General features: G+C 33.7%; 1 protein-coding gene across 25 annotated transcripts in view; it reads right to left on the bottom strand.

The window, feature by feature from the left end:
• The window catches only part of LOC123499414 (intersectin-2-like), a 75,249-nt gene that overhangs the window by 20,287 nt on the left and 27,011 nt on the right, over positions 1–27,951 (bottom strand). For 10 of the 25 annotated variants that reach the window (XM_045247391.1, XM_045247389.1, XM_045247390.1 and 7 more), the window contains 13 exons: positions 24,105–24,226; positions 23,833–23,978; positions 22,700–22,844; positions 19,388–19,582; positions 18,864–19,004; positions 17,943–18,077; positions 16,074–16,142; positions 15,780–15,785; positions 14,206–14,226; positions 12,839–12,877; positions 10,428–10,571; positions 10,027–10,249; positions 9,316–9,546 (listed from right to left, as the gene is read on the bottom strand). In XM_045247391.1, the coding sequence (XP_045103326.1) occupies positions 9,316–9,546; positions 10,027–10,249; positions 10,428–10,571; positions 12,839–12,877; positions 14,206–14,226; positions 15,780–15,785; positions 16,074–16,142; positions 17,943–18,077; positions 18,864–19,004; positions 19,388–19,582; positions 22,700–22,844; positions 23,833–23,978; positions 24,105–24,226 (1,617 nt within the window). The remainder of the gene's footprint in view (positions 1–9,315; positions 9,547–10,026; positions 10,250–10,427; positions 10,572–12,838; positions 12,878–14,205; positions 14,227–15,779; positions 15,786–16,073; positions 16,143–17,942; positions 18,078–18,863; positions 19,005–19,387; positions 19,583–22,699; positions 22,845–23,832; positions 23,979–24,104; positions 24,227–27,951) is intronic. The other 15 variants (XM_045247409.1, XM_045247398.1, XM_045247407.1 and 12 more) reach the window with 9 other exon arrangements.

Here is a 27,951-nt window from a genome sequence, read left to right as displayed (position 1 = left end):
ATAATCTCTAATCATACTACAGAGCTCAGACCTGAACTATGGAAAAATCTCTCACATAATATACATGTATATATGCACCCTGCTGCCTGTGTGACATTCATGCACACCTACAACATGCACTCCTTCTCTAAGCCACTTCTCTCCTTTCAGGATATGCTAAAAATTTCAAAATCATAGAAGAAACAAGTAACCTTAAAGCAAACCATCTAAAAAAGTTATTGTCCTACTGATAACTGCACATCCATGAATAAGTCTTTTGAATTTTGCAAAGAAGTGTTGAATTCCAGCATGCATAATCAGCTTCCCTCTGAATACCTTTGCAGTGCTAAAATACACTCAAATCACAACATCCAAGCCAGAACAACTTTGGAACTACATCCATAGATTTCTCACTCACAATACTAATTTTACACCTATAAACCACTGTCGAAACAGCATTTATGACCATTAATACAGTTTTTAACAATAACAATAGCATAATCTATATTTTACTGTTATTTCTTAATAACTACCCTGACTATATGATCATATTCTTATGGTGGCACTTATTAGGCTTGGAGTGCTACTCATTTGGGGCTTTCAAATAATCAAATTTAAAATATTGGGTCTCTCAAGTACCAAAGTCTTGTCAGTATAAACATAATAATAATAATAATAATAATAATAATAATAATAATAATAATAATAATAATAATAAAAATAAAATAATAATAATAATAATAATAACAAAAACAATAATAAAAATCACTAAATATATCTTCAGATGAAGTTAAAAATTGATATACTTTTTTCAAGTCCAAATTAAACTAATGACAAAACAACAATTAAACAGAGTTATGACTTGGTTACTTAAAAATAGCTAAAATATCTTTGGGATAATATCTTATAATCTACATGAGAAGCATAACAATTGCGCCATACACAAACACACATATGCACACATGCAAGCATGAATGCACACACACACACACACACACACACACACACACACACACACACACATGAACAAATGCAAACCCACAATATTATATAAAATAAATACATGAAAAATAGGTGATGGGGCACATGCTTAACATCACAGCAAAGGCAAATATCTTGTCTCACTGAACACAATACAAAGAAAGTGAATAATAAGGCGATAAGCATAGCCTGTGTGTGTGTGTGTGTGTGTGTGTGTGTGTGTGTGTGTGTGTGTGTGTGTGTGTGTGTGTGTGTGTGTGTGTGTGTGTGTGTGTGTGTGTGTGTGTGTGTGTGTGTGTGTGTGTGTGTGTGTGTGTGTGTGTGTGTGTGTTGGGGTCTTCTCCATAATACAAATATATTTTTGTGTTATCACCTTACTAGATATTTGCACTGCATGCTGTTGTCATTCTTGTTAACATCATTAAATGCTTGATACAAAATATTTCCAACACTTTGAAGGTTTCACTAGTCAAGAGTTACTAATGTTACTTGAACATTATTTAAGAACCAAGACAAAGAAATCCAGCTTTGATTTTAACATTGCTGTTATGACCATTGCAGTTCACAGGACTGTTAATGTTGCACTATAATGTGAAAAAAATTCAATAACAGATACCATCTCATGAGTATTGGAGTACTATAACTGCATAACATTCCATACGAGGTTCAACTGTTTTCATAAACTCAATGAATGTCAATTAAACAAGATGAGTATTGTCCTAAAACAGGTAATACACTAAAGAACTGGAACAACAAAATTAACCTCCATATTTAAATAGAACAAATCTATTCATAAAATAAATTCTGAATTCAATAATAAGAATGAATTACCCTAATAGTTACTACCTACACTAAATATAATTCAAGATTGTGACAAAAGTTACTAAGGAACATTAAACTTAGTGTGCTGAGTTCAGGTATAAAGCTGTGTGTGTGTGTGTGTGTGTGTGTGTGTGTGTGTGTGTGTGTGTGTGTGTGTGTGTGTGTGTGTGTGTGTGTGTGTGTGTGTGTGTGTGTGTGTGTGTGTGTGTGTGTGTGTGTGTGTGTGATATTCACACAAGGAAAATTTTACAAATAACTTTGCATTATGAAAATAAAATTCAAACATATAACAAATTTCAGATGTGGATCTAAACATTTTGAACATAAACCATTCATCTTCAATCATGATGTAAATATGTGAATATTCCAGAGTTTTAAATAAGTGAACAAATTTACTTATTATTTGTTAAAACTTACAACTAAATAGAATGATCTCATTCACAGAGACTGGAGCCCTTCTAACAAAATTCACCCAAGTTGGATATTTTTCATGGCAGCCCCTTACCAAGACACCACAACACATGCAACACAATTACTGTGGCTATGTTATGTTCATAAAAATTTCAAGCAATCAATGAAACTAAATATCACATCAGTTACAGTATTGTCCATGTTGCTCTTCTTACACCAGTCAATCTGCTTATTTGTCACTGGGCTACAAATGTGAATCCTACTGTTCAAAATCACCTACTAAAGGAAATATGGTAATAAAACACAATAAACTGCAGAATAAGATTCAAGGCCACTGTTCTTCTGAAGTGCATTACTAAAGTAAAAATTTAAAGATAATTTGACTATAGACACTAGATTTAAATAGCTAACTCTAATTCATGAATTTTACTATAAGTGTCAAGTTACATAACACCTTGTATGCATACATACAGCATACATCTGAGGGGGTAGGAATAGGGAATAACAGTTCTTCAGTTATACTTAAAGGGTTCTGCATTTTGTGTTTAGAACTTTGAAACAAGGTGAAAGTAATATCTAGAATGGCTAATGTAAGAATTCTGTACTTTATGATAAACAGAATTAAATGTGAAAATAATACTAGGCACTTCAAAATTTCAGAGGTGATATAGTCCTGAACACCAACTGGTCCCAACATAAACACCTTCCTATACCTCAATAACTTATCTATAAACATATTTTTTTTCATGGGGCAAGATAATACAAAAACTTAATCAGATCTTTTGTGTATCAAAGCATTCAATCTTTTAATTCATCAACCCATTGTGATACACACCAAAAAAGATGTGAACTGATGTCTATGCAGTAATACAGTAATGATATTACAATCAAATATACACCATAAACATTCTGAGGGGTAACAATGAGTCACTGTCAATCACCCTAAAAAATAGACAAGCAAAATAAACAAATAAAAACCACCACACACATGTTTGTTTTGATAATCAACTGGTGCATAACAAATAAATAAAGAAATCAAAACTCCTATCATTACATTTCAAAAACAACCTTCGAGTCAATTGAATGAAATGTTTGAGAAATTAAGTCCAGGCCAGGAGTAAAGAAGTATTACATTTGGACACTTATTCAATGCATCACTGTCTGTAGTGGATCAATAACAGTGATATTTGGGAGTCTAATTAATGAGATTTCTTGATCATCATCACTATTACCATAATTTTCCACCATCATTAGTGCCACAGAGATATAAAAGCATTAGTTGTGTTGCAAAATTTTCTGTGAAACTTCTGTATGTAAAATATACTCCAAGCTATCAAAGCCAGTCAAATAAGCATTAGCTAATTTCTATATCATCACAATTATCATGTACTTCCTTTAATGGTAACATGCACAGTTTTTGCTGAATAAAATTACAAACTTTGCTAAAACAATAACAATTTCCTATTTATATACATATAACAACTGATAAATACATACAACAGCAATAATATTAAGTTATATCATGATCTAAAATATGTAAAAGAAATATGAGTACACAGGACTCGCTTCCTACACCATTTCCTAAATTGTGAGAAATTCTGTTAATCTGAAATATTTAAAACTTAAAAAATCTTAAAATGAAATTGAACTTAAAAGTGATAAATGCAAACTAAGTGATATAATAATTTACGTTACTCTCATGAAAATACTAAAAGTGAGATGTGATGCAGCACATTAACCTGCTTCTCATGTTTATATCAATGTGGGATTTATCATTAATATCATAAAAAAATATAAATAAAAAGAAAGAAAGAAAGGAAAAAATAATGAAAGAACACACTTTTTTCCATAAAACTCACATTTGTCTTAGAAATGAGATTCACCTGAAGTGACCACTAATCAGTTTAATTTTTCAACTTTCAAATACCTAACCAAGTGAAAATAGATCAAGAGAATCACTTTCTATCTTTGGATACACAACCACATGACATTATAATCCTTCGGCCCTGATGTAATTTGTAGCACTGATTCCAGGGATGAAGAAAGGGGTTTACATCAATGGAGAATGAAGTGTTTGTTTGCTAGATGGCAAGACAGCTAACAAGCCAGCTGGGCCAGCTAACAGCTAGCCCCTTTGCCTGTCTCTTTCAGTGTTTATTCCTGAAATGACCAAATTCACTGGTCATCTACAATGCATTCACACATTATGTTATCTACAATAATAACTTCGCTAAAAATATTGAAATTATGTTCTTGAATAGGCAATGAATTTTCTTATTGTTATCTATATTAAAATAACTAACAATGAGAAATATTACTTAAAAATTTTTTTAAATGAGTCAAATGAAAATACTTAGCATGGCAGTTTTCAGTAACAAAGTTTTTAATGTTGACCTCAACAAGTACCACAGAAAAAAATAATATATATATATATATATATATATATATATATATATATATATATATATATATATATATATATATATATATATATATATATATATAAAATCATTATCATATCATATATGTATTGTATATCATAAAAAAATTAAACTGTCTCCTAGGCACTATCATGCTGCTCCTATTAGTATGCAAGTGACTGAAAGAGCCTGATTTGAACAGAACAAGTAAAGTATCATCATCTGTCACTCTGAACTTTGTACTTTGTATGCAAAAATTATAGTAATTTTGTATCTTTTGTATTTGTAATGTAAGGGATGATGTGGCTGCATAATGCATAACATCACACACAGATCAAATTTGAGATGACACCAATGCTAATTTTTAGTGTGTGATAATAATGTAAAACAGGGATGCAGTCAAACAAATTTTGCTCACTACTCCAAATTTTATATCTGTTAAGATCATTCTTTCAGTAACAAACTAAGAGGAGTTATTGGCTACGTAGCCAAAATATGAGTGACCAGTGATATTTGTTGAGCTCTACATACAGGGTGTCTCGCAAGTTAAGGTATATTTTTCATTATCTAATAGTTCATATAATTCTAAGTAAAAAAAATACTCTATACACATATGATGTGTTTTGTTTTATTTTGCGGAAATTTAACTGTAAGTTGTGTGCAGTGGGAATTGCTCACCTTGGTGGCCTCTGCCTTCCTCCCTCCCTACATTCTCCAGTGGTACTAGATGGCATTACTTGATTATTTTTTGTGTGCACTGTACACAGTCAAAGCCTTACAGGAAACAGTTAGAAAATGACAGTTTAAATTTTTTGTATGTCAGAAAATTGCATAAACTTAATTTTAAGACAAAACTGTTTTATTCTGATAAATGTGTTCTCAATTAATACAAAACCTTTTTCTTCGCAAAATCGCTTTTATTTTTGCCAAAATATCGGGCTTACTCCATGAGCCAGATTTAACCCGTAAGAGGTCAGCACTGATTTACCTCCCAATACTCGTCCAGGTCACCAAAAATTCCACTTTCTTTTTTTATTTCATATAACTCAAATTGGGCATAGAAAAGTAAAAATAAGAGTTAAAGTTCGAAATTGCCATTTTTAAATATCCCGCTGGAGCTTTAAATTTATCTCGCTCAGTGATGCTGCCAGACATACTTCTGAATGAGGCTTTTTTAATCGTTTTATCGATATTTTTCTCCTACGAGACATGTGTATATTGATTACATATTCATAAATTAACCCATGTTTTATGAAATGAAAATACAAAAAATATTTGTAAATACTGTAAATATAATGTAAAAAATAATTTGCTCAGTTTACCACAAAATATTGTTTATTTTTTCTTTCAGTATCTAAGCTTTTTAGTATTGCAGCAGGGTGTGATATTCTTCAAAACAAGGCTCAATGCATAGAGCTACATCACATTCATGACAGTAATACCAAATGACGCTCCGTTTTTTTTTGTCACGCCAAGGCAAGGCGGCAGGGAGGGGTGGGGGAGGGGGATGACTAACCCATGTCAGAATGGCGGGACACTGTGCTGATATATGCTAGACACTTGAAAGAACATAAATACTGAAGCTGGAGGGAATTTCAAACGCATTGAAAGCGAGAAAGGGGTGAACGTACTTGTACGTGATTGACCACAGATAGTAAGCAAAGACTCCACATACATGTACATGGTTGACCTCTTACGGGTTAACTGCACTTCACCTAAATAATGTCATGTCATTCCTCCTACATTTAACTATCCTCTAATGACTAAACAGTCATTAGCATTTTTAATGAAATTCCACTTAATAAAGCTGCCTGTGTCAGACTTCGTCTCCTACACTAATCTGACATTCAAAATTTTATATTATTATTATAGTAATCATTTTAAGATCCATTTCAATTTGTGCACAACATGTCTTGATCTTACATTTATCCAGACACTAAATATATGATTAATTCTCATCATGTACCAGACACTGATATGGAAAATGGTATTGTGCAGTATTAAGTACAGTATGTGTACAACTAATTTAAGACATGATTCTTTCATGACAGTTCTGTTGTAAATGTTTATAGATGGAAATCTTTATTACTTTCCTCACTGTGTTTGTCCTACATCTACCACAATGCATGCTATGGTGTTCTTTCAAGGTGATTTACGATTTCTTTACATGCAAGAGTTAGACAAAGCCTCATACAGTAAAGGAACCAAAGTCAAATTTGTTCATTCCATGTGATAAAACATGATACAAATCATTCTAGGCTGTGAAGGCCAGCATGTGCCCAATAGTGAGAGGTAACAGATGATGGATTGTCAGAGATGAGACACAACCAAGTGTCAGTGAAACCGGGGAAAGACTGTGGTGGTACAGGTGTGAAAAAACAAAAGCAAATGAGAAATAGTTTTCAGTGAAAAATTAGTGCAAAAATAAAAGCAAATGAGAAATATAGTCTTCAGTGAAAAATTAGTGCAAGTATATACAGCATATCTTCAGATAGTAAAGATAAATTTGAACTAGTATAGTATATGTATATCTGTGTAGAGCTCATGTGTCTGAAAACAGATTATATCTATCTGGATAAACCAAATGTTTACCAGAATACTAGTCAGGCAAGCTTACCTACAAGAAAGAGAGACAAATTCATTATTGGCTTTGCAAGCTCACTTTCACAATGCTGAATGTTCTGTAATAGTACTTAACGATGCAATACCTGCCAGGACACCAAATATCAACTCCCCTTTGATTTACCCCTCATTGCTATCCAGTCGGTTCCGATTAAAAATGTGAAAGACACTTCACAAGGACTATCAGTGTTCCCAAGTCAAATAGATAAAACTCTATTTACATTCAATACAGAAATGTCATCATCCATGTGTTCAAATCTTCACTACTTCTTACATCATACACTTCTACTATTACAGTCACATTACCCTATCCCAAGTTTATAACTTATTTATCCTCTGGTTTTCATAACGATGAGGCAAAATGAATTTCATATAAGAATCATAGAAGTCAGATCAATCATGACAAAGCCCAAAGATGTTACCGTAGTACTTCTAGAGGCTTGGATATATCTTTGTATGGGGGAAAAAAGCTGACAGTAAACACAAGGAGCAGCAAAAGCATAATATGTGAAAAGATTGTATCTAATGTACAAGCCCTTGTGGAATTGAGTGAACAAACTGTGAGAAAAAATTATTTAAAGAAGTGGATGACTTGAAACATTTTGGATTAGCAATACATAAATATGTGGCAAGAAGGATTGTAAACCATTCAGAAAATGAATGCAAGGAAAGGAGATTAATGGTGGAAACAATTTTTTTTTACAATATTGTTCATTAATCACAATGGATATTAAATAGAACTTTGTTGCCTGAGAGGCCAGATGACTGAGAAACAGACAAATTAAGAGCAACTGTTAAACATAAGAGTACTGAAAATTTATTGCAATTCCTTTGGACAGCTGAAGCTCATAAATGTAACTGAGAATAGGTTAAAATGATAGCAAGGAAATATATGCTTGAAAATTAACTTATCATTACAGAAAGACACGAAAAATTAAGCAGATTATAAGTAGATATGAAAATGGACAAAGAAAACAAAAGATTGTACAAGAAAATGCCAAGGATTGAGATGCAGAGTACAAATGAGAGATCTCTTTTAGCAAGGAGAAGTATGGAATGCATGTGACAGGTGGATCCTAATGGCACTTCTGCTGTGTCCTTGTGGCTTCCCACAGAAAAACAAAGCATCAAGAATCATCCTCATAGCTCCTGGTGCTCCCTTTAATATTTTTCTTCCCAGCAATGTGGTGTGGGGTATTTTGGCTTATTTGAATGAACATCTAGCTCATTTTGACCTACACTTTTAAACTTGATAACAAAAAAAAATACTGATGTAATTGTATGTGATAATGTAGCTTGGTTTTAAAAAGAAAAATGTGGTGCAATGGAATGCTAATCATGTTAACATTTTCTTTTTATTACAGGAAAATATTCAATTGTGATTTGAAATTTAACGTAATCCTAAAATATGGTTATCATTTTTCTTGAATTGAAAATCATGCCAGCAAATATTAAAGCATTTTGTCCTACAGAGTATTCTATATGATAAACTTAAAATAGCTCTTTATTATTTGAAAATAATATATTCTACTAAGAAAATCAAGACTCAAGTAGGTCGTCAAGATTTGTTAAGATTGCTTCCTAAATACATGCCACTTCGTGATGTGTCAATAAGTGAAATACCCAAAAATATAGAAAAATGGTCATTTTTTTACAGTTAAAAAAAACCTGAATTATAAAAGCAGATATTTGATCCACCCCATGTAAAACATAGAGCTTGATTAATGTGTTTGGAGCATTTCTTTCACTCATATTTCTTGAAAAATTTATACTTCTCACTTGCCTCCTCCAAAAGATAAAACTTTGAGAAGAATCTTCATCATTTGAGAAAATGTTCCATGTACAATCATATAAATAAATGAGTTCAATGCACACACAGCCAACTCAAAACGTCAAAACCACACATCTGCCCTGCATAATTAGCTGTCTTAAATCATCATCCAGAATCAGAAAATAGGCTTAGCAGTTTGTTTTCCTACAATGCTACATTGATAATGAAAAAATTAGGGTGATTGAATAAAAATTCAGCCAGGTGTAATAAACAGAAACTTATGTATATATGAAAGAAGTGTCTACTCACAGCACAAGGAGTCCTCGGCATCGGGCGTCCCAGCAGCGTTGGCAGCCGAGTCACTTGGGTAAGGCTGCACATAGTTTGAAGGGAAGACACCAATAGCACCCTCAAGGGTACCTTTCCACCAGGCAGCATCCTCCTTGTCAATCACCGAGATAATGGCACCAGCTTCAAAGGTCAGCTCATCCTCATTCATGGCAGTGTATGGGTAAAGTGCCTCCACCTGCTCTGCAAACCCTGTGTCAATGCATACAAAAATAAATACATAAATACATAAACAAATAAATAAAAATATATATATATATATATATATATATATATATATATATATATATATATATATATATATATATATATATATATATATATATATATATATATATATATATATATATATATATATATATATATATAATAACAGCAATAATGGCAACAATAATGTAAGTGATGAAAAAGAAAAATAATTCAATATGTGTCAATTCAAGGAAGAACTTTAATGATCTGCTCTACAAGCTGGATATGTAGCAACAGATTATCAATAAGTAGAAAACATTGCAAAATTTATTTTTGAGCCTGTGCTGTAAGGATGAAATGGATTGACAAGTAAAGATGAGCATCTCCCACCACAGACAACCTCTCACAAGAACAGACAAGAACTAAACAATTCTGTTGACTGAAAGGTTTACAATAATGGAAACACATTTTCTTTATTTTTACCATTGGAAGCATCATTTGGTCCCTTCATTGGTTCATCCGTTGGTGGTGTGACGGTGACCTGAGTGTGTGGGTTCCCAGAGGAGGGTGACAGTTGGGACAGGTCAGGGGGAGCGTCCTCTTTGTTGGTCAGCTCCATGGACACAGGCGTGGAGCGAGAGGAGCCCCCCAATACTTTAACGTACGTGGCAGGGAACCATCCTATTTGCCGCTTTTTCCCTTTTGCCTAAATGGAAATGGAGAGCATTTTAAATGATAAACCTTAAATGTGTAAACTGAGAGTATAGTTAAAAATGTTAAAAATATCTTCTTGTTCAAACTATTTCTAGTACAAATTATTTTTCTTACACAGAAGAAGAAAAAAAAAAAAAAAAAAAAAAAAAAAACATGAATTGTTTACTCACTTGAAGTTCTCCTTCCCACCAGCCAGATGCTGTCTTTTTGCGAATCATAACTAACTGCCCACGCTGGAGACTTAGTTGATTGCTGCTGGTTGCATCATAGGGAGCCAGAACAGAGGCAATCTCTGGCTTCTTTCCTTTGCTACCCTGTAATTCAAGGCATAAATCTGTCAAACACAACAATCATGATTCCATTTCTTTTCCTTATGGATGGGAGACACAGCATCCTTATGAAATAATTGATTGGACAATTTTAATATATATATATATATATATATATATATATATATATATATATATATATATATATATATATATATATATATATATATATATATATATATTTATATTTTTATTTTTTTTTTTTTAAGCTTAAAGTAGTGCCAAACATGTTTTCTTTTTAACTATTAAATTTACTTGTTCCAATAATGAAATTTTTTACCAAAAATCAATTATTAATTTCAAATATATATGGAAAAAGTTAACACCAAGTGATTGTACAAAATAATGTTACATGTATTTAATGATCATTGAGTAATATAGATGTAAATTATAAGTAATAAAAAAATTACACCACACACTTAAGTCATCCTTATTAGCTTACTCCAGTTTGCAAATAAAGGTAATACTTCTTTTAAGACTTGCCTTTTTACACATGCAACATGGCACTAAAAAGAAACAGAGAAACAAGAAACGGTGAAAAGAGAAACAATGAGATACACCTTACACCAAGATGTGATGATCAACAAAACAGATAAGCCCCACAATGTAGCAGCTTGTGCACCTATTACTTGATGAGTGCAGCCTTCTGGCATTCCCCACACCATAAGAGTTTTGGCCATAAAGCCATCAATCAAGAACAAAAACATGAGATTTCTCAGCAACCTCTGCAGGAGGTTACAGATATACAAGACAGCTTTCTCTACCCTTTCAAATTCCTTAATGACAAATTTAAAACAGAAACTCAATACGTAGGAGGTTATCCATGACCAGGGTCATGCAAGGCATCTCCTCCAATGTTGGAGCAGGGAAGTGATGCTATATAGTATGGATATGAATGGAAGTAGAGAATGAGTGATTATAGTACTGTAAGGAATGTGTAGCAAGGAGGTGGAGAAAGTTGTAACAAAACTACTGTGGCAAAGGCATAGATCAAACATATGCAAAAATGTTGAAGTATGGAGATGAACTGGTAGTAGATGAGGTAGTGTATACTTCTATATGAAGATAAAGGTTGTAAGAATGAGGAAAATAGTTATAGAGGAATGATTCTCGTATGTATGGCCAGTTTATTCTTTGAGAGAATGTTGCATGAGAAACTGATGGAAATCAAGCTTAGTGAGGAACAGAAGGGATTCAGGAGAGGAAACAATCATGTGGATCAGATTTTTGCATCTCTATATGAAAAGGTGTAGTTGAAAAATTTATAAAGTTGTATGCATCATTAAAAGACCTAAAAAAATATGAGAGATGTTTTCAAAATTTATACGGAGTAAAAGTTGTTGAGATAAATCAAGGCTTTGTAAAAGGATGCAAGCACATTTGTGAGGGAAGAGGGGGAGATAAGAAAGTGTTTCGGTGTAGGAACAGGTGCGAGACAAGGCTACATGATATCTCTGGTTGCAAGTAATTTGCATAAAGAGTAAAAGATAAATTGCTTCAGGTTGTAGGCAAATACTTGAGTAACCAATTATGTGTACATGTTTGCATCATCTATTTTGTCCAATATGAGCATGACTCACATTGCACTTACAAAAAATGACAATAAATTAACTCAATATGCAATACCTCAGCAGGTTGTGGTTGAGGGCAGTGACACCTCCACAACCGCTTTAGACTAAGTCAAAAACTTTCCTTACAAACTGACAGACATGTTAATTTATAAATCTCCCCCATTTAGTTTCTATCCATCTATTTTCACTTTTACCTCAATTTTGGTTTCCAGCTCCTTTGTTGCTCCAATGGTAAGTAGTCACTATTCTTCTCAACCTCTCAAGTTAACAGTGGTATTCCACAGGGTTCTCTCAGCCTACTCCTATTATTCACAAACTATCTCAGTCAAGCTTCTTGTCCTATCCATCTTCATGCTAATTATTTTACCATGCACTTCTAAATGCCATTCACCAGATGTCCACCTCAGTAAGAGCTAAACAGCTCATACAAAACATTACAGAACAGTATATTGTGCTGATTTTTTTAATATTTTTTTGACAAGTCTGTATCACAAACACACACACACACACACACACACACACACACACACACACACACACACACACACACACCATGCACATTCCTTCGAAGAAATAAAAGGATATAAAGGTATGAATGTATATACCTAATCAGACTAAACTGTGTATGCAGGTAACAAGCTTGAAATACAAATGTAAAAGTGTAATGATTAAAGTGAGTACCTTTGGTGACCTGGGTGACTTAGAAAGCTCCATGACCTCCTGAGATGCAACAAGGAAAGACAGGCAAGTTAGTACAATGTTGTGTTTCTGACACCACAATAACCTTTTCCTTATTTTGATACAAATTAGGAAGAAAGTCAATACTCAGCAGTAAATAGAACTTAACTCTTACACAGCCATCACTCTTACACTCCTTTAAAGCACAATTTTCATATACGTAGTATGTACTTTATGGTTTCAGTTCACACACAGCAGAAATAAGAACTCCACTAACAATTTAAACTTGATCCATCTGTATCAATACCTTAGATATGTCCTTAAATAGCATGTGTGTGTGTGTGTGTGTGTGTGTGTGTGTGTGTGTGTGTGTGTGTGTGTGTGTGTGTGTGTGTGTGTGTGTGTGTGTGTGTGTGTGTGTGTGTGTTTTAATTCACCTTGGAGGTCTGCTGGTCACCCAGCCAGTCTTCCCCATTACGGAGCGAGCTCAAAGCTCATAGACCGATCTTCGGGTAGGACTGAGACCACATCAACACACACACCGGGAAAGCGAGACCACAACCCCTCGAGTTACATCCCATACCTATTTACTGCTAGGTGAACATGGGCCACACATTTAAGAGGCTTGCCCATTTGCCTCACCGCTTACCGGGACTCGAACCCGGCCCTCTTGATTGTGAGTCAAGCATGTGTGTTTTACTAAAATATATCTTACCTTGAAAAAGCAATTTCAATTATAATTAACATTTAACTAGAAATGAAAATTCACATTTATTTTGAATTCTATCTAGACAACACATGAATATTTAAGAGGACACTATACATCAAAGATTAAGATAACATTACATAGTTCGGGCAACAGCTTTTGTTTTACTTTGAAATCTGGCCTTTAAGAGATTTGCAAAGAATAAATTCTCTACTTGATGCTAAAAATTAAAGGAGTGCAAACTTTTCAGGACCTGCTACATAAGTTGAAAGACTGGTACAAAGTTCATTCCAGCAAGACGGAACAGATGGTGCAAGGTTAATTCAACACAGTACTACACACCTAATGTTATAAAATGTAATCAATTCCATAAATAAGTTCAGAAAAACAATCACTTATGAACAAACACTAAAATTTAAAGGAAAAAAATTGCTTTGAATAAAATTTTAAATCTGGAACATTTGGAATATTCCCATTAAATGTAAAATGACAAATCAGAGAGAGAGAGAGAGAGAGAGAGAGAGAGAGAGAGAGAGAGAGAGAGAGAGAGAGAGAGAGAGAGAGAGAGAGAGAGAGAGAGAGAGAGAGAGAGAGAGAGAGAGAGAGAGAGAGAGAGAGAGAGAGAGAGAGAGAGAGAGAGAGAATCTTTTGGAATAATTCTAACCTTGTTCTCTAGTTCGTCGTCCTGCATTTTGAAAGGTGCACAGGAAGATGCAAGATTAAAAGGCATATTAAAAAATGGCAACATGAGTCACAGATCACAGACACTTCTTTCACTGATAAGCCAGTAACAAACTAATAAAATAAGAGAACACAGCTGACAAAACAATGGAAAGATGCTTATTTTATTAGAATGTTGGATCAAGTACCTGAGCTTTAAGCGTCCTGCTTTGAGTATTCAAACTGCTAAACAAATCAAATAAATACATAAAGAAAAAAATTAAACCAATTAAAATAATGACAATAATAATAACAAAAATAATAATAATAATAATAATAATAATAATAATAATAATAATAATAATAATAATAACAATAACAATAACAACAACAACAACAACAACAACAATAATAGTAGTAGTAATAATAATAATAATAATAATAATAATAATAATAATAATAATAATAATAATAATAATAATAATAGATAATAATAATAATAATGAGAAATCAGTGATAATAACAATTTATCAACCAAGCTGGTATCACATGCAGAAAAGTGAAGGCTCAGATGATGTCCCCTCTCCTCCCACCTCTCACAAACATACAAATCATTCACTTGTACAGCCCTACAGGTTAGAAATTCTTTTCACCTCAATCCTTAAACCCAATCTATTCATTTATGTATTTATTTGATTTTTCATTTATTTATTTATTCTTTTTCTTAGTATAAATTAATCAGAAATTATCTAAACCTAAGATTTTTTTTTTTTTTTTTTTTTGCCACCAAAGCAACAAGTCTTCTTTCCCAATCAATAAGACAGTCCTCATGTAGATGTCTCCCATAACGGTTCTTGTATTAGTATTCAATTAATGCATTAACAATTGCTGTCCATTTGTTTTTCTGATGCACAACCACTCTTCCTTGCTTCCCAGACATGCCTCTTGTATCCAATGCTCTCTTTACAATGTCTATCCATCACATCATTAACCTTCCCATTATACTTGTACTTCTAACACCTGATTCAGACTACACTCTCTACCATTAGCACACTCAAACCTCCATCCAACATTCTCACATTTGCCTCAAATGTATAAATACAGTAGTACCAAATACACAACCCACGACACACCCTTCATCAAACTGCAAACCATTCCCTCATCATACTTCCTATTCTATTGATAATGTTCATTATCCATCTACTCACTTCTTTCCCCTAAGTACTAAACAAAGAAGTAATGAAAAAAATAACTAAAATAATAACAAATAACGAAACAAATATTTCTAATAAAATACTATGTATCAGTATAAAAGTGAGAGATTCTTGAAATAAAATACTACTTATCAGTCTAAAAAAAAAGTGACATGACACATCATTATGAATAAAAATTTGAAGTAATTCAATCAGATGACATGAATATTGTATACAAAGGCTAAAAATGAATAAATTTTCTTTAATAAAAGTTTATGAAATAAAACTAAAAAATAAAGCTTTGATCTCAAGAAAGAAAAGTGCATCATTAATGTTCCAAGGCAAGCCCTACACAATATAGATCAAACAAGCGGCACACACTTACTGAACACTTGGTGCAGTGGGAAAACAAAGAAACAAATTTACAGTGACTTTACCTATGTGCAAGGATGATTACAAAAATTATTTACCCAAATATATCACAAAACTGTGCAGATCAAATGCCCCTTTGCAGTGCAACATATCAAGGCAACATAACTGCAGCACATGAGGATATACACAATTAATGAGGCATGTATATAAATAGATGCTTGTATACCTGATAAAAAGCAACATTCACCAGTAATTCTTAAAGCATCTGGAAAAAAAATCATGACAGGAAAGTGTTAATTTCAAATACCTGATTAACTTTCAGATTAGCAGAGTCAGGAGTCTGAACAGTAGCAGGAGTGGCCGCACTTTGTCCTGGCTGAGTTAGTGTAAGCATGAAAAGAAAGTGAGTACTAAGTGAGTCATCTGTTAGTGAGACCATCACACAACAGACAGAAACAAAGCAACAGCCAAAGCCAATGAGTGATGTGCATTATCATGGGCAGACCTTGTATTTACACAAGACAATAATACCGTACACCAATCAGGAATAGTGTGACACTACTACAAATAAGTTTTGAATCAATAAATTCTGTTCACTTTCAGTTTTCTATCCCACCCTCACTAAGAAATGCAAACTAAAAGTCAGTGGTTTATCAGTTTGTCACTCCATCCTACCTTCATAATACCTTATACATCAGTTTTTTTTTTTTTTTTCTTTATACCAAGTCAAACTGATTAAAAAGTGGAACTGTACCAATACTACATTTTTTACTGATATCAATTATTGATACTACACTTTTGGTACAACCAATACTGTTAGCAAAGAAACCCTGCTGTATAATTAATTCACACAAGATTCCCTGTCACATGGGCATCAGTTCTTTCAGAAGTTCAATATTGTATATACAGTACGAAATGTGACAATGCACAGTCATATTGCATACAACTACAATAATTCACTGAAATGTTAATAAAAATTTAAAAGGAAAACCAAATCTGGGAAGATGAATTTGTCATTTGTGCAAGCACTGAAATTTCAATAAAAATTAAATCAATATGTATAACTTTACCCTATCCTTCTATTTCCCAAAGGGCCTTCTCTCCTATTACCACGTTTAACTTCATTCAAACATGAGAAATATGTATGAATTCTATCAAACAGTAATCACCATATTTCTAATTTGAATTCCATAAGCATTCTTTGAATATAACTGATTTTTTGACAACACACACCAAGTTATCATAAGATTTTAGTTTCATTGATTCATTAACGAAGCATATACTTGTCTCTTTTCAGACAGAAGAAACATTGTGTGTTATAAATAATTTACATACTTACCAATATAAAGTCTTTGAGACCAGGGGTTCACATACATACACATAATCATTCAACTTAAAAAAAAAAAAAAAAATATATATATATATATATATATATATATATATATATATATATATATATATATATATATATATATATATATATATATATATATATATATATATATATATATATATATATATATATATATATATATATATATGAAAATACTAATAAAAACTTTCAAAAATTACAAAGTATCATTTCATGTAAGCTACATGTAACTACCTATGATGTTTTTCTTTTTCTTTATGAAAGCATTGCATGTAGTTTTTTTTTAGCACAAAAAAACATAATCACATATCCTCAGTAATGTCAGATCTAGTAGATAATGATTTTTGCAATCAAGATCACTGTAAGGCAAGAAAAAAAGTTTCTCATCCATTTGCAGCATACATAGACAAATCTTTGTTCAAACACAGCCACCATTCTTGGCAGAAAAGATACTTTTGTTGGTTAAGGCCAGTAAATGTCAAGAACAGAGGTACTATTAGCAGATCATGGAAGCAATCATGCAATTGAAAGTTGAAAAGTTATAGACACTACCATAAACTGGCACACTAATTCCACTCTGCAAATTATTATAAATCTGAGAATGTTCAATCACCTCATCTCACAAGACTGTAAGTTATCTACAGAAAACTCCCAACATAAATCAATGTCAGGTAGGAAGAGGATTCCTCTGCTAGGCTAACCAAGCAAACAAGCAACCCTCCACCTCTTTCATTTCTCAGCCACATAGACAAACCCGTCACTTCCATCACCAAAATAAGAGAAAAGTATTAAAGTCTGCGATACCTCCTCTTTACTTTCTTCATTGTCTACCACCTGATGGTCTGCCTCAGCCTGCTTCTCCCCCAATGCCACCTCATCCTTCAAGGCAGCTGCCACCTCAGGCTGTTCCTCAACTTTGTCTCCTGCACTTGTTATAAACTGCCATGTTGAAAAATTAATGGCAACTGCATTAAAGCATCAAAGAATCCTGCATGTTTAGGTAAACCAGTGGGCAGTTTACCTTAATATACTTGCCTTAAATGACAGTAAATCTTAAAAACTTACAAAAAAAAAAAAGTAGCTTCAAGTAACAATGACTGTATTTACATATAGACAAAAAATGTATATTCATAAACACACATGTTATATTTAAAAGACTGTTCATCAGTATAAAATTCACATGAGTAAAGCATTAATTTTGAGAAAGGGTGTATTTTGAAAAGACAACAGATATGTAACTGACTGACTGCTGGACTATAAGATGACATAGTAAATAAGATAAGTATTTTCATATACATAGTTATAAAGTATTAAGGAACATAACTCTTCCTCTAACTTCTATTTAGTACAATGTTAACTTGTAAAACAAAATTCGTAAATGATAACACAAACAGCTTGTACATACATACATCAATATATATATATATATATATATATATATATATATATATATATATATATATATATATATATATATATATATATATATATATATATAAACAGGTTAATGAGTGAACATGTAAACAAATAAATAAATAAAAACAAATTAATACATACATAAATAAACACTAAATAAGTGAATACAAAATATAAAGTATACAAATAAATAGGTGTATATATATATATATATATATATATATATATATATATATATATATATATATATATATATATATATATATATATATATATATATAAATGTAAATGAATGGCATGCTTACTCACCTGGTTAGGCATAAGCTCCACATAGTTGGATGGGAAGATGCCGGTGTTCTGGTTAGCAACTCCATGCCACCAGTCACCCTCTTTCTTCACTACTAAAATAATCTCACCAGCATTGAAGGTGAGATCACCAGGCTCTCCAGACTGTCAGGAAGATAATTGGTGAAAAGTCAAACTACAAAATCAGTAAATCTTAACTCAAACAAACATAAGAACATAAGAAAACAAGTGAAGCTACAAGCCACTAGATCTACATGTGGTACTTCCTGCACTAAACATCCCTACCTATTTCAACTCACCATCCTAAGCCATAAATCTATCAATTATCTTTGACAGCTCTGTACAGAACTAATTCCATTCATTTCTTTTCAAAATAATATTAAACTTGAAACTATCATTTCTTGTGTTCTTCTAATCACTAATTCTCAGGATATGTCACCCTTCATCCTACAATTTATGAAGTATCCTTAGATAATTTTCAATCTAGAAAAGCAAAGTGCACAAAAAGAACTAATGCTTAGTGTTACCTGATAAGGATACAGAGCTTGATAAAATTCTGACACATCATCATGGACAAGATTATCTGGCATTGGTGGTTCTTCTGGGGCCTCCTGAGGGGTGGTGACTGGGGAAGTGACAGCAGCAGGACCAGATACCATGCGTGCAAACGATCTTGGGAACCAGCCCCCCACATTGTTCAGTTCTCCATACCACCATTGTTCCTAAACAGAAAATAAATGTTTGGATGTATTATATCTACTGTGTATGATGTACCTATGAAAAACAGTTTTCTTTTTTTAACTACTTATATTAGTAAAGCACTTTAAGGGCAAGCAATGTGGTATGCAACTTGTCTTTACACTGTTCCTTTTTTTTTTCACACACACACACACACACACGAGTGAAAGACGACCTGTGGGAATCTATAAGATGGGAGATGGAGTAGAACTGGAGATAGTCAAAAAGGAAAAGGACTTAGGAGTGATGATGGAAGAAAACAATCAACCAGTAAGCCATATTGATAGAATCTTTAGAGAAACATATAATTTGCTGAGGAATATTGGAGTAGCATTTCACTACATGGACAAAGAAATGATGAAGAAATTGATAAATACTATAATAAGACCCAGATTGGAATATGCAGGAGTAGTGTGGACCCCTCATAAAAAGAAACACATAAGGAAATTGGAGAGGCTACAAAAAATGGCTACAAGAATGGTCCCAGAACTTGAAGGGATGACATATGAGGAGAGACTAAAGGCTATGGATCTACCAACCTTGGAACAAAGAAGGAGAGAGGAGACCTGATACAAGTCTATAAATTGATCAACGGAATGGACCAAGTGGATAATGAGAAACTGATCCTGAGAGAAGAATATGACACCAAGCACAAGATCGCATAGTAAAAAGCTGAGAAAGGGAAGATGTCTGAGAGATATTAAAAATATAGTTTCCGCAGAGATGTATTGAGACGTGGAACAGTTTAGATGAAGAAGTAGTGTCTGCAACGAGTGTGCACACTTTTAAAGTAAGATTGGATAAGTGTAGATATGGAGACAGGGCCACACGAGCATAAAGCCCAGGCCCTGTAAAACTACAACTAGGTAAATACAACTAGGTAAATACACACACACACACACACACACACACACACACACACACACACACACACACACACACACACACACACACACAGACACACACACACAAGAACTATTTTAAAAACATAAACTGGGAGGAGATGGAAAAATTAGAGACAATGCAAGAGAAGTATAACTTATTTTTGGAAATATACAAAACAGGAGTCAGGGAATATGTCCCGAAATATAGACCTAAAGAAGGAGAGATAGATTGGTTTAATGCAAGGTGTTCTAGGGCAAAGGAGAAACGAGATGGAGCATGGAAAAAGTGAAGAAATAGAAATCCAGTAAATAAGGAAAACTTCAAGGCAGCGAGAAATGAATATGTTAAGTTGAGGAAGGAAGAGGAAAAGAACTTTGAAAAGGACATTGTCGAAAAATGTAAGGAGCAACCAAAATTGTTCTACAGATTCATAAATGGAAAAATTAGGCAAAAAGAAACAATAGAAAGGTTAAAAGGAGAGAACGGGATGGTGGAAGACCCAAAAAGTATGGCAGAACTATTAAATAATAAATTCCAGGAGGTCTTTACTAAGGAATCCAAATTTGAAAGGCCACAGGGTAATAGAGACAGTCTATATGAAAGAGATTAAAGTAACCAAGCTTGAAATAAAAGAGTTAATGAAGGAACTGGATGAAGAGAAGGCAATGGGACCGGATGAAGTCTCAGGCAGAATACTGAAAGAATGTAGGGAAGAACTAGCAAGTCCTATATACATCATAAAATGCTCAATAGAAAATGGAACAGTACCAGTAGAATGGAAAAGAGCTGAGGTGGTTCCCATATATAAGAGTGGAAGGAAGGAAGAACCTTTAAATTACAGACCGGTATCACTAACTAGTGTAATATGCAAGATGTGTGAAAGAATAATAAAGAAACAATGGATCGAGTTCCTTGAAGACAACAAATTAATATCAAATAGCCAATTTGGTTTTAGAAAAAGACGGTCGTGTGTAACTAATTTATTGAGTTTCTATTCCAGAATAGTTGATAGAGTACAAGAGAGAGAGGGATGGGTTGACTGTATTTATTTGGATTTAAAAAAGGCATTTGACAAAGTGCCACATGAAAGATTACTATGGAAGTTAGAGGAGAAGGGTGGCTTAAAAGGAAGCGCATTGAGATGGATAGAAAATTATTTGAGGGGGAGAGAAATAAGGACGGTAGTTAAAGATATGAAGTCCAAGTGGAGAGCAGTAGAAAGCGGAGTGCCGCAGGGATCAGTATTGACACCAATACTTTTCCTCATTTACATTAATGACATGCCAGAAGGAGTGAAATCTGTTTGCAGATGATACGAAACTGTGCAGAGTTATAAAGCAAAAAGAGGATTGTGAAATACTGCAAGAAGACCTAAATAAGATCTGGGAATGGAGTAAAAAGTCGGAAATGGAATTCAATGTGGACAAAAGCCATGTCATGGAAATGGGAAAAAGTGAAAGACGACCCATGGGAATCTATAAGATGGGAGATGGAGTAGAACTGGAGAAAGTAAAAAAGGAAAAGGACTTAGGAGTGACGATGGAAGAAACCAATCAACCAGTAAGCCATATTGATAGAATTTTTTAGAGAGACATATAATTTGCTAAGGAATATTGGAGTAGCATTTCACTACATGGACAAAGAAATTATGAAGAAATTGATAAGTACTATAATAAGACCCAGATTGGAATATGCAGGAGTAGTGTGGACCCCTCATAAAACGAAAACCATAAGGAAGTTGGAGAGACTACAAAAAATGGCAACAAGAATGGTTCCAGAATTTGAAGGGATGACCTATGAGGAGAGACTAAAGGCTATGGATCTACCAAGCCTGGAACAAAGAAGGGGAGAGAGGGAATCTGATACAAGTTTACAAATTGATCAACAGAATGGACCAAGTGGATAATGAGAACTGATCCTGAGAAAAGAATATGACATTAGAAGCACAAGATCGCATAGTAAAAAGCTGAGAAAGGGAAGATGTCTGAGAGATGTTAAAAAATATAGTATCCTGCAAAGATGTATTGAGACGTGGAACAGTTTGAATGAAGAAGTAGTGTCTGCAACGAATGTGCATACTTTTAAAGTAAGATTGGATAAGTATAGATATGGAGACGGGGCCACACGAGCATAAAGCACAGGCCGTGTAAAACTACTAGGTAAATACAACTAGGTAAATACACACACAGGGTTATAAGGTGTCTTGCTTTCCTTACCTGTTGTTCCCTAACAGTGATACGGTCTCCCTTATTGAACGATAGATGGTTTCTCTGCTTGGCTCTCCATGGGAACACAGCCACTGCCTCACCTATTACACTTTGCTGTACTCCTACATTTGCTCCTGCTTCCTCAGGAATGTTTCTACAAAACAGTCAATAAATGCAAGTTAACTAGAGTCACATAATTTTCAAAAAGCTAAAGTTAGTTAATCAATTAATGAAGTACAGTGGATTGCCAGTTCTCAAACTGAATCTGTTCCCAAATTTCACTTGAAATCCAAAGTGTTTATAAAATATAATCACAGTAAGTCCTCCTTATATGGTACTTCGTTATCTGGTAAATTCATAGTTACACTGTTTGGTAATTACTACCCTCAATTCTATTTATGGTAAGAAAAATTCACAGATACGGTATCCGCTTGTGTTTTGTTTACACTGTACCGTAGCACCACCACGCCACGCAGCCACCACAACAATCAGTCTCTTCTCACGTTTCCCACTGAACACAAGTGAAATCCTTACGGCGTGTTTTTTGAGGATATTATGAGTAAGGGTTGAAATCCCTACTGTCCCTTAGCCTCGGGAGGGACATCATCTGATAGAATACATGGCAAGTGAAAGGTAAATAAAAACATTTTGTTTATTTCTTCTGTGCAGTATGTACTTTACATTTTTTTTTATTACTATTTTCATGTATTTTCACGTGTGTAGGAGTGACTTTCGATGTGGTGGAATGCATCCCCTATTATTACATGTCATAATGGGTTCAGTATATGGTAATTCTGATTTGCGGTAAGGTTTTCAGGAACACATATGTACTGTATAACGAGGACTTACTGTATTTTCTCCCTTAATAATCAATGTAAAAAGGATTAATCCATTCCCAGACAGTTGTCCAACCTGTCTTAAAAGCTTATGACAGATTATATTAAATGGTAGCTTTTGCTTTGCTTTTAGTATATGAAATCAAGAATTGAATTATGGTATGTCAATTGAAGCTATTATGAGTTCAAAATTTTGCTAAAAGCTTATTTGTTAAAAAAGAGGCATTTGAAAATTGAGGTTCCAGAGTACAAACCTCCATACATAATGAGTGGCTATTAAAAAGGAACACATATCAAATCACTTACTCCAGCTGTGTCCTGACGAGGGATTCTGACGCAACTTCAGCCTCCCTGGTGTCTAGCGGCTCTGTGTACGCCTCAGGGAACCAGCCAGTCTGACCATGAAGCACTCCTCCTAACCATCCTGGCTCAACTCCTTCTGTCATTGTTACCTGGAAGATAACACAAGAGACTTATTTGCATAGATGCTTCCAGAAGTGTTCAATTATGTCTAATGTAATGCATCACAATCCAGCCAATTCATGATCAGTCTCTCTTACTGCTGCAGTGTTCCATACCACAATAATGTCTCCAGGCATGAAGCTGATCTCATCAGCATTGCGAGCATCAAACTGGTACAGTGCTCGACGCTTCATGACGCCCTCTTTGTTTTCTCCAGGAACAGCATTTTCTTCTTTATCTGAAGGTAACAAGTGAGGTCAGCATCCAGCAGTGACACAACAACAGAACACCTACTGGTTTATTTATTTATATGTATATGAGTAAAAAAGAAAGTAATTTCCATTGTAAGTATATCACTACTATTGTTAGGTAATTCCCTCACAGCTGCACAATGTGTCATTGAACCTCTCATATAATTTGAAAAGGAAATCTTAAGATCTCAGGTCTTTTCCTTCTTTGGGAGTTCAAGAAAACTTCCTACATGGATCCTATTTCCAGTTGAATGTGATTAATGTTTAGCACATGAGCACAAAAAGCAAACATTCAAATGTTAATAGTAAGTTAAAATTTGACAGAAAATTAGTATATTAACTTACAATTATTGTTCCACACCCCTTAAATCTTAAAATTTAGCTTAATTATATGTATTAGCAATACAATCTACATTAATTATGATAACAACTTTGACATAATCAGCTGATTATCAATCTTCAGCACCAGGTAATTAGATGTAGTTGCAGGTAAATCTCACGTTAACATTCTTCCTTTTAGTACTTTTGCTCCATTATATAAAAGAATGTTGTACTATGGCACCTAATCAACAAAGTACCAATATTTATCAAGTTGTTTCCCACATAGCATGGCACTGTCATACAAAAACAGCCAGCTGGCCATTTCACGATGCCATCCAAAAACAAGACAATACAGAATTCTGTTCATAAGTATTCATTCTACGCCTAATAACAAAAAACTGCACCTTTTCATGGTCTGTGTGCTTACTGCTGGATTGACATCAATGAGCAAATGTGATCACTTCAGCATATTAAGTTAATATCCCAATCATCCTTTCCCAGCAGTGTCTCCTGACATGGTTGCAATGAATTACTTGGAGCTGTTGTGGCACTTCAGATGGGTAATAGCCATGATGGAAATGAATAATCACTGCAAAGCCTTTCACACCAGACTGTTGTGCCATCCTGCAACCAGTCTTGTCATGCAATTTCTCTTTTTAATACATCATTTTCTACAATCAAGTGATGTAATTTGGGTGTAGATTAACAGCTGATTAAATCAAAGTTTTAGTTATCTTTAAGGGGTATCTATTCAACGTTCAACTAAATTCAATCTTAATATTTATGGGAAAGATATATGGTAAATAATTATATCCATGTGAACCCTTATGTGTACTATAAATTAATACCTTGGTAAACTTCCAAAGAAATTATTTCAGTAAGATAATGGTAGGGCAGTATTCAGTTTAGATCATTTACAATAAATTACAATCAATACTTTTTAAGTATCTTCAGTTACTCTTTACTAGGGATCAAACTATTTTGACAAGAGCAACATTAACTGAGCTGCTATGAAACATGTCTTACTTTAACACTGCATACTGTTTTCAAAAAATGATATTAGTATAGTAAACTCTCAATTATTGGTTTACAAACTGAAGCAAATTTTAAATGTATCAGAATATTTGCATTCTCTTCACTTGTTTATAGTCTGAAATCAGGCATGTGGTAAGTTACATTAAAGTAAACTAGCCTGTCTTTTAGCAATACTAATTTTGTTGTACTCCTACTGCCCACTTTCAGATGGACTGTTAACAATATAATATTCAATGAAATTTTATCTTTCTTCTGTATCCCTATACTTCAAGGATCAACCTGTATCATCACCTTATAACCCATAAAATACTTCCAAAAATCACATGTTCGTTCATAGGAAAATATCACTTATATTTTGAAAAATTCTAGGTATTATAAAAAAAATAAAATAAAATAAATAAATAAATAAATTTGAAAATATTTCTCACCAATAGTTAAGAGCATACTATAAAAAATATTCATGTAATTATACACTAAAAGCTTATCACTTCACTGATAGCTAATACATATTACTCAATAAAAACCATATTCCATTAGCAGCAAATAGGTCCATCTGCTTGTGAAAGGAAATCCTGCTGAGCTACAGAGATCAACACAGATCAAACTGCTGAGCAGCAACTATCAACTCTAGTCTCTTATTGCAGCTTGGAGCTTCACATTACTAGACACAGCCTTCAATTTGTGTTTAGCTTCATTCTTTCAGTTGCATTTTTTTTTACTTTTGTCTTGTCCCAATCTATATACCTATATATATATATATATATATATATATATATATATATATATATATATATATATATATATATATATATATATATATATTATCATCCTGTCTTTTTTAAATAAACATCAATGGAAAAATGTGGTAGAAATAAACAAAATAATAAAATCTATCCTCCCAACTGCTTTCTGAAAAAAAAATTAAACCACAGCCTAAACAATAACAACTAAATAGCATAATTGCACCTTCATTAAACATAAGATAAAGAAAGATAAAATCATCAAAAACAAAGTCATCAAAAGCAAATTAAATACCTCAATTAATTTAATCATAATATAAAATCTTAAAACTTAACATAAGTAACATAACAAAGACAAATGGATGAAAGGAAATTTTGACCCAAAAATTAGATATTACTGTTAAGCACTTGTACTGCATGTCAGTTTGTGAAATAGTTTTCTATGTCAGTTGTCAACTAGTTCATGTGTATCAACAATTTACTACATGACACTGCAGATGATTGAGCAATATAGGGAAATTCACCCAGTCTCCACATTATCCCTTGAACATCCTCCTAAAGCAAGTGACAGCTAAGGGATACTAAGTGCAATTCCTACTTCATTCAGTGCAGTTGTACACTAAATTGTGCAGAACAAGTTACACTTCACCTATAGAAGAATATGTCCAGTGAAGTAGCCTTAACGCAGTGAAGTATCCTGAGCTTTAGTCTCAAAGGTGACGTGAAGAGATAAGCAAGAGCCCAGTTATATTGAAATTGAGAGTAAAAGTAGTACTTATGGTAACTGATACCTGAACCTTTACCATAGATCAACTCAATTTGTAAATAATGCAATACTCCCACATGCCTAATGGTGGTGGTGGTGGTGGTGGTGGTGGTGGTGGTGGTGGTGGTAATAGTGGCAGTGGGGGTGGGGATGGTGGTGTGGCAGTGGTGGTGGCAAAAGTAGTGTATGATTGTGGTGGTGGTGGTGGTGGTGGTGGTGGTGGTGGTGGTGGTGGTGGTGGTGGTGGTGGTGGTGGCGGTGGTGGTGGTGGTGTGGCAGTGGTGGGCATGTCAACTGGGTATACACTAAGAATGCCTTCTCTGTCACACTTACTTTGCACTTTTGGCATTACTTGGAAGTGGGCTGTCCTTCAAGTTTACTTCACTTATAGAAGGTTCCCTGTACTTGATATCTATAAAGTTATAGTGGCTCCTAGAGTTTTGTGTACCATAAATCTCTTGTTTTCATATTTTGATTCACTAAGTCTCCAGTTTATGATGAAAAGATGATTTTAATGCCATATTCTTCAGCAGGTGAAGCAATAAAAAGTGCATGGTGTTTACTCCAAGACCAATTGCAAGGCACACAGACTGAATCATTTACATCTAGCATGTGACTCCACCAGCTACTGAGATCTTGTGGTCATACTGTGGATCTAATTGCTATGGTGTCTAAGGGCAGGATATGGTACTGAATACTCTCAAGCTATACAGTAACAGCTGCTGGGGTCACAAAAGTCTAATCTAAACAAGGTGAACAGTGGACATTAAAAGAAATAGCAGACCCAGGGAAGGAATCAGGATACGTTAATGATTATGATATTAAAAATCATGACAATGATGAAAGATGT

This window comes from Portunus trituberculatus, chromosome 49 (assembly GCF_017591435.1).
Source record: "Portunus trituberculatus isolate SZX2019 chromosome 49, ASM1759143v1, whole genome shotgun sequence".
Lineage (NCBI taxonomy): Eukaryota > Metazoa > Arthropoda > Malacostraca > Decapoda > Portunidae > Portunus > Portunus trituberculatus.
Note: the sequence above shows the minus strand (reverse complement) of the source record. Positions and strands in the feature narration are given on the sequence as shown.